Source organism: Centroberyx gerrardi, chromosome 5 (genome assembly GCF_048128805.1).
Source record: "Centroberyx gerrardi isolate f3 chromosome 5, fCenGer3.hap1.cur.20231027, whole genome shotgun sequence".
Classification (NCBI taxonomy): domain Eukaryota; kingdom Metazoa; phylum Chordata; class Actinopteri; order Beryciformes; family Berycidae; genus Centroberyx; species Centroberyx gerrardi.
This window is the reverse complement of record NC_136001.1, coordinates 15,250,047-15,264,980: the sequence shown is the minus strand read 5'-3', so window position 1 is coordinate 15,264,980 and position 14,934 is coordinate 15,250,047. Positions and strand designations below refer to the sequence as shown.

At 43.9% G+C, this 14,934-nt stretch overlaps 1 protein-coding gene across 1 annotated transcript; it reads left to right on the top strand.

Moving 5' to 3' along the window:
• Positions 1-1,088: 1,088 nt before the first annotated feature.
• On the top strand, positions 1,089-14,728 carry LOC139929708 (mitogen-activated protein kinase kinase kinase 12-like). Its single transcript, XM_071922698.2, has 13 exons — positions 1,089-1,590; positions 4,202-4,385; positions 4,984-5,175; positions 6,428-6,586; positions 9,000-9,158; positions 9,511-9,619; positions 11,339-11,448; positions 11,632-11,748; positions 12,234-12,374; positions 12,633-13,344; positions 13,576-13,643; positions 14,114-14,414; positions 14,642-14,728. Exons 1-13 carry the CDS (start codon positions 1,089-1,091, stop codon positions 14,726-14,728), a joined length of 2,841 nt encoding a protein of 946 aa, XP_071778799.2.
• The last annotated feature ends 206 nt before the right edge of the window (positions 14,729-14,934 follow it).

The following is a 14,934-nucleotide window of genomic DNA, read 5'->3' as shown; positions in this document are numbered from 1 at the left end:
AAATTATTCCATTTATTTACTGTCATGCTGTGTTAGCCATATAAGTCAAGTTGACTTTACTTGGGTGTCAAATTTTCTTCTGTACACTTCATCAAAGATGGCACTGAACTGAAGCAGGTATTGATATGTAACTGAGGCCCTCTCAGATTTGTATTCCAGGCAGATTGTGCAAAGGACAATTCATTTGTCCTATATCCACACTCTCTGGATCAATTTTCACATTCAGTTAGTGTTGATTTGACATCTTTAGCCCTATATCATGACTCATTGCTTAAAGTCAATGCCCCAATCACAGGGCATATAAATGTAGAATAATAATCACTTGGTATCTTTCCTTTCACAAAATTGCACAAGTGGTGCAGCAAGCAAAAAAGCATGACTTCTGCGGTGTGAACAGAACGTCAATCTTCAGTCTCAAACTCCAATGTCGTTAAGTAATAATAACCTACCCTATTTTGTCCTATGTCCTTTCTCTCCCATGCAGACACTTAACTATGTAACTGTGCTATCATTACTCAAAGGGAATTAACAAAGGAAGCTCCTCATTTAGAAGTCCTTCATCACAGAACACTGCACAGCATGTTCAAAATCTGGTGTCTGGGTGAGACAACAACACACTGAAAACTGGCTTGATTCAGAGGAGGATAGCAAACTGTGAATGTGCTTTTTTCTGTGATATTTATTGATCCCCAAGGGAAATATGCCTTTTCACCTTCCCATATCCACAGACAGGTCAGAGCTCGGTGGATCAGACCTGGGGCTTTTTGGGTATAGGACAGTCTCTCTAGCCACTCAGTCTGCCTGCCACTTACTTACTAGCAACAATTTTAGATATAACATGCCCAAACAAACACCTACTGGAAGTGTCACTCTCCTACAAACTCCATATTCAACATATATAGTTGAATATATATAATTCTCATATCAACTGTCATGAAATCATGTTGTAGGAGGGTAATGGTACTGGCCATCCCTTTGATTTGACCTTTAACAATGTCCATTCTCTCTCTCTCTCCCTCTCTCTCTTTCTCTCTTTCTCTCTCTCAAGGCTCCCAGTGCTTGGGTTGTTCTGATGACTGCAGTCCCTCATGGCCCTCATCCATGAACCCCGCGCCCCTTCTCCATCCCTCTCCGGCTTCAACACGCCCCTCTCTGAACCGCCATCCTTTCGGCTTCTTGATGCCGAAACGCCCTGCACCCCGGAAATGGACCTGACCCCCACCCAGTGCGTCCTCCGCAACGTCCTCTCCATAGACACGGGGGCCGCTGTCGAGCCGCAGGGCGTAGGGGGCGGAGGAGGGGAAGGGCGCACTTGCGGGCACAGTCCCACGCCGAGCGAGGAACAACAGGAGCACTTTGCCAACAGTGTTCTGAAGCTCCATGAGAACGATGGGAGCGCAGGGAGGACAGAGGGAGAGGGGCAGGACACGGACAGCGGCGCGGTCAGGAGCCAGGCGCATGATGCCAGGCTACAGTGCCAGTCCAATGGAGGGGGAGGAGGCTTCCTGGAGGGGTTGTTTGGGTGTCTGCGGCCTGTCTGGACTATGATTGGCAAAGCCTACTCCACAGAACACAAACACAACCTGGAGGGTAAGTCTGACAGTCAAACACAGTCAGGCACTACAAGCAGGATTCATTGCACACTTGACTATAGCACACACACACACACACACACACACACACACACACATTGGAATCAATGATTGCTTTTATATTAGTATTCCAATTTCCTTCCTTTTAATTCCAGGCTGAAGCTTTGATATGTTAATTATATGATCTTATCCCACAATTTAATTACATTAACCAGTTGGTAGATGAATTACTCCCACAATGGCCATGTTGTAAACAAACACTTTCTCTGACCTGAAAGAGATGCAGCAAGAGAGAGAGAGAGAGAGCACCTACTCTATAAAAGCTTCGAAGGGCTTTTTTTCCCCCCTGATTCCCCATCCTCTTTCCTGCCTGCCTGTCTCCCTCCCTCCCCCCACTGAAGCTGGCTCCCTGTGACGCTGTGTTGTTTATGTCTGCAGCCACTACAATAGCGCGGAGCTCCCCCGGGACCCCTCTGCCAAATCTGCTTCATGAATTATGTATGGCCATGCTCTGACCCTGCACCTCTCATCTCTATTAACACAAACCTGACACACGCACGCACACACACACACACACACACACACACACACACACACACACACACATGCATATATATGAGCATGCATCCTAGAGTGAATGCGCTCACACACACGAGTGCACACACAAATAGAAACACACATCATCTTGCACTGACATGAACACACGCCTACAATCGCATAAGATACACACTATCTCTCACAGACCAAACACCCACTTTGGCACATACATACATACATACATACAGTGTGATGCTAGGGAGGAAGGCGGCTGTGTTTATACGTCTACTTGTCTTTATAACCCCTCTGATATTCGTCCACATCTCCCCTCCGCTCCCCTCCCCTCCCCCTGCTGTCTCTCATTGTCTCCTTTTCCTCTCCCTTTCATCCTGTCCTGTTATCACTCCCAGCCCATCTGCACCTCTCCGCACCTCGCCTGTGTGCTACATCTCAGGGAGTCACACATGCTGACGAGAGCAGCGCCGATATAAAAGGCGTGAAATAAATAGGGGTGTTGGAACTGAATGCCTACCTACTGCATCATAATGGCCCATTCTGGTGCTTTGATTGGATGTGACAATGTAGCACAGTTGACAGCAGTAGAATTTTCCTTCAGTTCTATTGATTCCAAAGAACCGTAGTGGAGCTGTAAGATGTTCTAAAATGATTCCATTTATCAGATCAAAGAGAGCAGACACGAGGGAGATTCTGGTGTATCAGATATAGCCTTATGCCTATAAGGTGGTATGTTTTACGGGCTCATTAGAGACAGAAACCCCAATCAATCACTAGAGATCATTAATCATTCATATCATCCTGATTAATATGATAAATGCGTCTGGATCATCTTTCCCCGGGTCCAGAACAGCAGCAGTGTGGGCTGTATATTTCTCTGTATTAACTGTCTGTTCTTAGCCGATCCATGGGGAATCCCCCTCCCTTCCGTTCCCTTTACGCACACAGAAACACACACACACACACACACACACACACACACACACACACGCTACTACCGCCACCAGCACCACTACCCCTCTGCCTCCATCTCCACCGTACATCCACATTAGGCTCCCAAATCCCCTCCCTCTTCCAACCCCCTCCTGAGTGTTGGACCCCTGTTTCGCGTCAGCCCCACAATGGCACTAAGCAGGATTTAGGAGGCTGAGAGAGTATTACCCACAGAGGATTAGAGCTCCCTGTCTGTCTGCCTGCACACCCCCAGTCTCAGGTTAAGGTGGGGTTCAAGTACAGAACAAGGTATCACACTTGGTGTCTGTGTGACTCTATGAGGCAGGTCTTAAAACAAGTTTGGCTGTTACAGGCTCAGCCTATTACAGCAATACGGCACCCCCTGTGGAAACACTATGCCCCGCTGCTGGCTTTGTTTTACATAGAGATTCATTGAATTGATTTTTTTTTCTTAGATTCTGAATTTCATTGTTTGATCTTTTGATGTAGTGACTGTAAGTATGTGGCAGCTAAACATGAGTTTTGAGGTTGTAAAAGACGTGATTACATTTGCAGTGTTTGTAAACATATATTGAATATGGAAACATACCTGTATTTTGAGGTATGATGTGTGAATATACCTATACCCAAAATTTAAATGGTCAAATAAAATTCTGGCTTGTATCTGTAAAGCTGCTTCTTTGAAATTAGAAAACCATCATAACAGCTTGTCTTTAGCAGCATCATTTGTTGGCACAGCCTTGAAAGACAAATCCTTAATCCAAATGTTAATTAAGGGCTGTCCCTCCCTCCACAGAGGACACTGTTTGTGTGGAGATATATTATTTTTTCATTCATTAAATGATTGATAGAATTCTAAAGATTGACATTACGGAAGCGCTAAACATGAGTTTTATATATTAAAGTTATAAAATGTATTTAGATATACATTCAAGCTGGTAAAATCAATCTGTAATCATTACAGGTTAATACAATCACAATGGAATGAGAATGAATGACATGGGAGCCTTTCCATCTGAGATCTGTTCTATATCCATAACTGACTGATGTTAACACACAGATAAACTCACCAACTACTCCTCCATCTTCTCCCCCTCATTCAGAGCTGTGGGAGGTCCCGTTTGAGGAGATATCAGACCTGCAGTGGGTGGGCAGCGGGGCCCAGGGGGCCGTCTTCCTGGGCAAGCTGCACGGACAGGAAGTGGCCGTGAAGAAAGTGCGAGACCTCAAAGAGACGGACATCAAGCACCTGCGCAAGCTCAAACACCCCAACATCATCACCTTCAAGTGAGTAGAAATGATGAGTTGGTGGTTTATGCCATGAATAGTGCAGTGTGCCACTAATGTTGCATATTTCTGTATGCATATGATTGAGGTTTCTCAGAGGTCAAATCGAGAAAGGTTTGTACATGACCGGTGTATAAGTGTTATTATGCCACCAGTGTTACTCTACCTTGTTTTGCATTTTGTTTTCATGCCCCTTTAAAAGCTATCCTCATTCTATCATCCTTTTTCTATCTAGCCATATTCTACTAGTCTAATTCTGCTAATGCCTTTTCTGCTTATCGTTGTTGTCAGGTGAAAACCTCATAACTCCCAAATGTCAACTTTTCAGGAACTAAGAAAAACTGTGTTTTTCAGATTGATGACCATGCATTTTTGAGTTTATCCAAAGGGTTTTGAAAATGCTTCATAAACCCAAGGGTTGTAGGAGGTTCTGAAAATGTGATCTTTCAATTGAAGTTAAAACATGAAAATCAGAAATCTGAAACCAAAATTGAGTTATGTGTTTTCACCCGACAACAACGTTGCACTGGCATTATAACATGTCACTGTAACTCTTAATATGTTCTATCCTAACATACGTACTTCTCCATGGTGTCAGGGGAATCTGTACCCAGGCTCCATGTTACTGCATCATCATGGAGTACTGTGCCCAGGGACAGCTGTACGAGGTGCTGAGAGCAGGCAGGAAGATCACCCCTTCCCTGCTCATGGACTGGGCCATGGGCATCGCCGGGGGCATGAACTACCTTCACCTCCACAAGATCATCCACAGAGACCTCAAGTCACCCAAGTGAGTTTGTGGAACGGTATGATAAGAGCACTGTGATTCAAGTGTAACTGACAATGATATAGCAAACAGATCATAATTACGACTAAAGCCTAGGTCAGACTACAGGACCGTCCGGTCTGAAAGCTGTTCACACAGGGACAAAGATGGGCGTCACACACATGAAGACGATGGATCACACAATACCCGATTCAGTCATTCAAAAACAATTTTCCCATTTGTCCACAAGAGTTCACTGTAAATACAATTACAAAATAGGTAGTCTATTGTTTCTAGCTTCATGGTACAGAAGCTACAGATTACATTTACATTACAAATGTATTTTGAAGTGACCTTATTATAAGGATAACATTGATGAGGAGTAGGTAGGTTTTATTAGTTGACATTTTGCTTGGATTCAGCAGAAGTAATCCCCATGTTGGGTGAACATAAATTAGTAAAATAATATGTCAGAATCTCTGCATTATTGGTAGCGCCATTGTGCTGCTATTTGACCATCTGACCAACTGAGGTAAACTTTAGAGCAACATGATGAAATTAATATACAGGCTGCATCCTGTCCATCCATCCATCTGTCAAACATGATAACTCAGGTGATATCTCAGACACTGCTGGTCTGATTTTGATGAAAATTGGATGGATGATGCATATTTGCATTGTGTTCCAACATTTAAAAATTACACTGATTGGTCTAATGGAGCATGATAATTAAAAGGCAAACTTGGAGGGATGATGTGTTTTGGCACTTGTTCTGTTCTGGTGTTTAAAAAATTACTCAGATTGGCCTGATGGGAGCGCTATGATTAATGGTAACACATTTGGTAAAACTCAGCTGTGATATCTCAGACACCACTGGTCCAATTTTGATGAAACTTGGAGGGATGATGCATTTTAGTGTTCTGGCATCTAAACTTACACTGATTGGCCTGATGGAGGGCAACGTTTTAATTTTGAAAGGCTATAACTGCCACACCACCCTAATTTTGATGAAACTTGGAGGGATGATGCATCTTGTTACTGATTGGCCCAAGGGGGTAACTGCATCATTCGTGGGCGATGATGTGTTCACTTGTATATTGAAGAACTGCCTTCTTTTTGATGTATGAGGTTTTTATCTCACAGTGTTATCTTTATCATTGTATATTTAGTGAACATATTAATTATATTTAACTTAGTTGTCCATCATTTTTGTACATAGATTAATTTAAGTGTGCAAACATAAACTTGAGGCATAATGTCCAATGTTTCCTTCCAGCATGCTGATCACCTATGATGACGCGGTGAAGATCTCTGACTTCGGCACATCCAAGGAGCTTAGCGACAAGAGCACCAAGATGTCCTTCGCCGGTACGGTGGCCTGGATGGCTCCTGAGGTCATACGCAACGAGCCCGTCTCAGAGAAGGTGGATATTTGGTAAGTGTCAGAACCCTTTTAAACTGCCCCGCTGCATTTTATGCACCTTTCCAATTTTCCCTTATGATTTGTATAATCTTTCATTAAATCAACATAGAATCTCATTAGTTATACTTTACTATACAGTGCAGTATCCTATTTCCAGAAAATCTATTCAGTATTATGTACAATATCTCATTACATGAAATTGTATAGGCCCACTACCATATCTGATGGGTTGGCCTGCGTTTAGCCCCTAATCCCCACCCCTACATATACTCTCTCTCTCTCTCTCTCTCTCTCTCTCTCTCTCTCTCTCTTTCTCCCTCACCCGCCCTACATCACTCTTTCTCTCTGTCCTGAAAGGAACGCTGGCTAATTTAATAATTGATTTGCCAGATGCTGCAGTGCTCAGGAGAGGCTGGAATAACCTTCCAAGCCTGGGGATGGTTTGGCCCAGGGCCAGCAGTGCATTAGTAGAGATGTGAAAATAGGATTAAAAAGCTTTTGATGTAGGAAGAAAACAAGGCATGGGTGTATACAGTTTAGTATAAATTTATGTAAATTACTCTAGTGTAGTCCATACCAAAAAAAAGAAAGAGGAAGAGAGGGAGAGGTTGTGGTGAGGTCTTTTGTTATATGCAGTTAGTTTGGTTTTGTACTAACATGCTGTGACAGTTGGACCAGAGAACAGAGTAAAACTCAAATAACCCTTGATAAAATCTAGGGCTTGCTGGCTTATCACTTTTTTCCTAAAGCAAAGCTGTCAGATTTGAGATTATACTCATTTTCCTGCCAGTATTTTTATTTGAACTATACTCAAATACACAAAACTAGAATGTAACATAATAAATAATAATAATAAACGCAAAGTGACATACTGTAATGTGACACAGCGTAAATGAACCCAACATATTGTAACTTCACGTTACTTTGTAAACCGCAACGTCACACAATATAACATAATGTAACTCAAATATAATGTTACATTGCATAATATAATCTAATTGTTGTAAAAGAAAGATGTTGCTTCATGCACATCATGCACTCATGCAATCGCAGAGACTGCACATAGTGCTCTGCCCTGTGCTATGTCTCCCAATTCTGCACCAATAACTGTCTCTCCTGATTAAAAATTGAAAGATAAAATGAGCTGAGGAAGTAAAGTAAGATCAGTGCACCAAGGAATATTCTCTCACTCTTGTTCTCTTTTCTCTTTGTTTCGTTCTTTCACATTAACAATTTTTACAGTACATGCATATAACTCATACACAACAAAATTGCAATGTTTGTATTCTACATTATTAAAACAGTCCAAATCAGTCACTCATTAAAATTAGTCACTGAATTGACAAATGAGTCACTCATTAAATTATTGAATGACATTTTACTGTACAGTGCTGGTATAGAAATAGCACACAACATCCATAAGTTATAAGCCATCATTTAACCTCCATTACTTAGCCTGGTGCTAAAGAAACACATGCAGTGTCCCAGTCTCGTGAAAACCAGTGAATGTTACGATTGTCACACACATACACATCATGAATGGTAAACAAGGAGATGGAGAAGCTCTAAAAATACACATGTAAACACAACATCACACACCCCCTCAATGCCATGTGATGCTATTGGCACCTAGGTTACATGGGTCACCATGGCGATCCAAGGTGCCACCAACAACAAACTTTCCTTACCTTCCCATGGGCCTTGGTCCCCGACCCAGCAGTGGTAGAGCCCCAGCTCATCAATGAAACTACCTTTTTGAGACTACTTTTTGACCAGCTGTTACTTAGTTTTCATGGAACTCAGATGCATTTATCGGGGGCCATATAAATTGGCTAAATAACAGTTATATTACTATTAAGTATAGTATATACCACTTGTTTTGGCAGCATATGCCAGCCTATATTCCTGGTGCTAATTAGATAAGAAGAAGCCCCATAGGAATATAAACAAAACCACATTCTGGCCCCTTAACTGTTCACAGCTACACAGCTGCTTAACCTCCTCCCACCCCCAGTGACATAGTATGGAAAATAGGCTAGGAGGAAACACAGAGGTTTGCCTATATACATTAGTTTGGTATTACCAGTGTAACCTTTGAGCATTCATGAATGTAACTCCAATAGAAAATAATTTCTTAGCAGCAATAAAACATTTGTCATACCAAACTGATTAAACCTAGGTATAATTCAGTGATGATGTTTTTATAGCTTAGCACAGAAGGCATTTGCATTAGAGACAACAACTGTCTTTTTACATGTTAAAGAGCCACCAGAGATGACAGCTGCAACAATCTCAGCAGTAAAAGCATGATTTATTCCCGTGAAGTCCTGTAAAAAGCGTGACATTTCAGTCATGCTGCCCTTCATCAGTTCACATCGCATCTTTATCAGTGTGTGGAAAGCAAATGTACCGTATCTGTCTGCAGGTCGTTTGGCGTCGTGCTGTGGGAGATGTTGACAGGAGAGGTGCCCTATAAAGATGTGGACTCCTCAGCTATCATCTGGGGAGTGGGCAACAACAGCCTGCAGCTGCCTGTACCTGATAGCTGTCCCGATGGCTTCAAAATCCTCCTGAGGCAATGCTGGTGAGCAGGGGAGAAGGACATGGCCAGGGAGAGAGGGTGGGAGGCAAGAAGAGTGATATGGAAAAGTAAAGTGGAAGTGGAGAAGGAGAAATAAAGAAGTGAGAGGTATTGAGAAGGCTGATGAGATAGAGAAAGAGGGTAGAGAAATGGAAGTACAAGAAATACTAGGATAAATAAATAGGGAAGAGAAATATTAAAAAACTGCAAGTTGGAGGCATCATAAGTATTTCCACAAACAGGGGGAAGAATTGCGTATAGTAAGAAAGAGTGACTCAGTTAAAAGGAGAGGAAAGGTCATTTTCTTCAGTGTCCCTTGCGTTACTGACAAAACGTTTGTTTCCTTTAATCGCAGGAACTCCAAGCCAAGAAACAGGCCTTCATTCAGGCAGATTCTCCTGCATCTGGACATCGCCTCAGCAGACATCCTGTCCACCCCACAAGAAACCTACTTCCAGTCTCAGGTAGGCCACCCTCCCCTCTGTCGATAGCATTGACTGTAAAAAAAAAAAAAATAGGTCAATAGGCAATAAATCACCAACAGCTCTTTTAAAGGAGAGCCGCCTTTCTGCCTTCCTTCAGTATTTTATTTTATTTTGAAGTCCCTATAAGACAACGCAGTGAAAATAGACAGGAAAGTGATGTGTTTGAAGGAGGATGAAGTCAAATGGCACTTGCTAGCACTCACAATTCTTAATTCTATACATCACCTGTGCCATCTATAGGGGGAAATATAAAGGGAAAACAACTGTTTGCTTAGCCACCTTCTCCCTAGTTGAATATGAACAAATGATCCACTGCCTATAACTAAAAGGAATGACCATTGGACCAGGGTTAGATATAGGTTTTTCTCGCCACTAGAAAACCTCTTCTGAACAGCATCCAGTAGCTGTAGCAGTCCAATTACTGTCTACCTACTGCCTTCCTCTTCCAATCAGCCTGCTGTCTGCAGCTAGAAGATTTATGTGGCTAGTCGAAACCACACAGCTGAAGGACAAGGGCCTTGGAAAAGTAGCCTGTGTACGTGTGGAAGACTTGCGCGTCATTACTCAGCCATGTAGAACCGCAGACCCATTTACAACACATGCGTACAGATGCGTATGCATGCAAGGAAGCTCATGCAGACAGAGAAGTGTGCGCACAAACACCCAAAATTACTATTTTTTTCATTTGCAGCAACCTAGTGCCTCTTCCCTTGCTTATATCTAATGATGCAAAACACAAACCATTCCTCACTCCCTTGCCTACCGCTCACTCCTCCTCATTCACCCTATCCCCTTATCCTTGATCCTTTCTTTCTCCCAAACCCCCCAACTCCCCCCCACTTACTCTCCTCTCCACCCTATAATGGATTTTTCTTGTGACGTTAGAGAGAGGTAGAGTGTATTGATTGCTTTAATGGTAGGGAGGAGAGAGGAACGAGAGAGAGAGAGAGAGAGAGAGAAAGAAAGAGAGAGAGAGAGAGAGAGAGAGAGAGAGGGCTGGAGATATAGGAGAGTGCGCACAAAGTCCATTAGCTTAATAAGAAGAGCAGCACTCGTGCGTAGACAGACAGACACACGCACACACACAAACACATGAAGTATACAGTACACACATGCATGTACACACACACACACACATATCTAAATCCCTTTGTCCTTTGATATGACAGGCATCAGATAACAGCTGTCACGCTCCACTGTGCACAAGAAAATGCCCACACTGCGTTTTTGTGCTCATGTTACGTCAGTTCATGCTCAGTTTTGCTCCCTGTGCATTGATTATTCCTCTACAGCCTGATGGGTTTGGTTTGCTTGACACCCATGAACCACATTTTCACTTCAACTTAAGAGACTATTTTCTATTTTACCAGACCATGGTGCAATGTACTATGTCCCCCACATTATTCTTATTCTTATTCTCATTCTCATTCTCATTCTCATTCTCATGCTCATTCTCATTCTCATTCTCATTCTCATTAGAAGAAGAAGAAGACTGCACCATAGTGGAACAATTTGTAGTTTTGCATGTTTAACCAGTAGCAGCATTCTTACCTATCTGAACCCTCTTCAGCACATGAACATGTGTGCTTGCCCTTAAAAAACTATTTTCCTAACTCTTGACTCTAAAATGATGGATTGGAGTATTCAGTTTGATAGCTGCTACCTGCTCTGATGGATGTGTTGTGTGTTTCCCGCCAGGCGGAGTGGAGAGACGAGGTGAGGCACCACTTTGAGAAGATCAAGTCTGAGGGGACGTGTCTTCACAGGCTGGATGAGGAGCTGATCATACGACGCAGAGAGGAACTCAGGTTAGCAAAGAAATATGGGAACAGGGACACACAAAGGGGATGGATACATTAAAATACAGAGGTGGAGATATATAGAGAAAAAGATCCCAATGCAGGAAAATAAATAAGGAAACCTAACTATTGAGAAAGTGTGTATATTTGTGTGTGTATTTACATCGCTTTCCCCCTGTCCTCTCCACACAGACATGCGCTGGACATCCGGGAGCACTACGAGAGGAAGCTGGAGAGAGCCAACAACCTCTACATGGAGCTCAACGCTGTCATGCTACAGCTGGAGCTCAAAGAGAAAGAGCTGCTCAAGTATGGAAACTGATATTGACTTGATAAAGTAATATATGATACAGTCATGGCTGGAAATCGAGGAGTTTGAGGGTAGTATATTTCAGTCCAAGCTAGTGCAAACTTAACACCACTAGCTAAATTTGAAAACGAATGGGTATGTGTGTAAATGCCAGCCATATAATCAGCCAAAATAGTCATAGCTGATTCCCCAAATATTTAAGTTCTATTCCTAAAAACAATTCAATTCACATTCATTTGAATAATTCAAATATTGGATTTTTTTCTACTAGTAGCTTAATATCCATAGGCATCCATTTAGCAGTGTTTTTGAGGCTATGTATAATGAAAGAGGATGTAAAAGTTGATTCGTAATGTGCTTCTATATCTGGATGGCCATTGCATCCAGTCGCATAGGCCCATTGCATGCAGCAAAGTGCTCTCCTACGCTTAGCTCAGCATCTGACATCCATTAAACAAGCATTGCCTCTGTGTTTAAACCTCAGGAGGGAGCAGTCACTGGATAAGAAGTACCCAGGCTGCTTCAACAAGCACTACAGCTCCAGACAGGCAGCCTCCTCCAACTCAATGGAGAAACTCATGAAGAAACGCAACGTACCTCAGAAACTGCCCTCACACAGCAAGAGGTGAGACGGCAAGGAGTTATTTAAATTTGAAGCATTTATATAAACATATGGACAAATTGCCCTTGAATATTATGTGCGCCCCAAAGGCTCTGTTAAACCTAATTTGTAGGCTCAAGCATGCAGAAGATAATCTAGCAAACACTTTTAATAACAAATGTGTATTGTTCTTAAAAATGCTTATTGAAGAGTTTATTATTCTACCACAGTCCACTGTTTCCCCTCTGTTTTAACTGTTCATCCTGTCCCTGTCCTCTCCAGGCCAGACTTACTGAAGTCAGAGGTCATCCTCCCCAAACTGGACTCCTCCATGACCCAGGTCACTATCCCCAACAAGGGCTCTACTTCCCCTGGCCGCTCTCGCCGAGGGAAGCCCCGCTACCGGAAAGTTGGCAAAGGCAGCACCGGCGACTTGGCTCAGCTGAAAGCCACCCTGTCCTCCTCCTTAGCTCTGGTCAACAGCACCTCGTCCGTCCCCAGCAACAAGCAGCATCTGGACCCCAGCGCAGCCCTCAGGGGCCTGCAGCACGACCTGCTGCTGAAGAAGATGTCCTCCTCCAGCCCCGATCTCATTTCCACCACCTTGGAGGCCGAGGGTCGGAGGAAGGGACAGGCCAGGCCGGGGCTGGAGAGAGGGGGCAGTCAGAGCGCCTCGGCCGGGCTGGGAGGAGGCGGGAGAGGGGGAGGGCCGGAGGATGGGCCGGACGTGGGTGGAGGGAATGATGACCTCGCAGAGACGCCTCCACGCAGTGACACGCCCAGCGAAGACGCAGCGTCTATTCCGTTTTCCAGCAGCCCCGACTCGCCGTGTGGGAGGGGGGCGGCTGCAGGGAGGGGGTCCGTGCTTGGGAACCCCCGTTTGGCCCAGGAGGGTGAGGAGAAGGAGGATGGGCCGGTCATCATGCGCTCACCCAGAAGTCAACGCCTCACTCCTTCAGCACTGCTCTATAGGGCAGCTGTCACTCGCAGTCAGGTGAGACTTGACATTTTGGCACAGTTTAGCAAAGGCATCTCAACTCTTGGCTTATAATGGAACAAAGATGAAGTTAGCAGCACTGAGAGGCTTCTGGGAAATCCAGACATTTTGGTTTTATTTGTTGCCAGTTAAGCAAATCCCTGATTTATTTCAGTGTTTTATCTCTGTGTAGTGTGCATTGAAAATAGGGCAATACTGATATTTTATACTCAATACTATACTCCACAGAGACGTGGAGTGTCATCAGAGGAAGAGGAAGGAGAAGTGGACAGTGAAGTGGAGTTGCCAAGAAGACGGTAAGGGTTGTCGAACGCATCAAATATATGGCCGACCTATATACATTTCTATCTAAAGCTCTGATCTATGTCACCCATGAAATACAACTCTATATTTTCTTCTTACAAACTCAAAAGCAAAATTTCACATTCACATGAGTAGTCACTACGACAAAATATGCAATTTCTACTATCATCCTGATAGTAGATATACAACCAAAATTGCATGCCACCTTTACAAAAATGTGGGTGAAGAGACAAACAAGCATAAGCTTTTCATTATGATTTTTAAATTTATATTCATGTGGCTCAACCGGCTAGAAAGCATACCATGTAATTATGGCATCCTGGGTTTAAATCATATGTCCACCTATCCTGTCTCTCTACTGTGGAATATCTAAAAATGCAGTAATGCCATAAAAATAATCTAAAAAAATCTATATTTATTCATTCTTGTTTTATTTACTCTCAAATTGCTCTACTCCTACCAGGCGTCCTGTGAGCATGACCAAGTGCCAGTCGCTGTCGACCTTCAGCTCAGAGAACCTGTCGGTGTCGGACGGCGAGGAGGGCAACACCACCGACCACTCCCACAGCGGCACGCCGGACGTGGTCAGCACCAACACCGATGAGCGTCTGGACGACAAGAGCGACGACCTGCTGTCTCAGGGCTCGGAGATCCCCGCCGACCCGGCCGACCCGGCCCAGCTGGGCTCCGACGGGCTATCTGAGAAGGAGGCGGCCCTGCGACAGGTCAAGACCCAGCTCACCAACGATCACAACAATTACGAGGTAGGACAGAGGGAGTGGAGGAGGGAGAGAGGGAAAGAGGAAGGAATGGTAGACATGCAGATGTTGCTTACAGGCAAATAGATACTCAAATAATGGCTGACATACTAACATTTAGACGGTGGCAAGCAAACAGTAGGTCATGCTTACAGTATCTGATAGTCTAGGTCAGTGTTTAAGAATTCATTGCTGTTCTAACTCAGATATTTCATGTCCTTGCTCTGAACCAGGGTCTGTACGATGACTCGGACTGTGACAGTGCTGAGCTGGACCACTCAGGCAGCGCAGAGCCCGGCCGCCCGCCCACCAACTGGTGAAAAAGCTCTCACACCTCGACCCACTCAGACCCCACACACCTGAGTGATCTGGCCTTGGAACGGACCTTTCCCCTTCCACAGGCCTCACAATATGCAGAGATATGATCAGGGCATCGCAAAAGAGGCAGCAAACGACGGCTGGAACGAGCAGGAAAACAGAAATCTCCTTGGAAAATGGTGAGTGTTGTGCCCAAAGGCCTGAAGTC

Coding starts and splice junctions, on each gene's coding strand:
- LOC139929708 (XM_071922698.2), top strand. CDS start 1,089: ATGGCCCTCATCCATGAACCCCGCGCCCCTTCTCCATCCCTCTCCGGC. Junction 1,591..4,201: donor ACACAAACACAACCTGGAGG/GTAAGTCTGACA, acceptor CCCCTCATTCAG/AGCTGTGGGAGGTCCCGTTT. Junction 11,449..11,631: donor CGACGCAGAGAGGAACTCAG/GTTAGCAAAGAA, acceptor CTCTCCACACAG/ACATGCGCTGGACATCCGGG.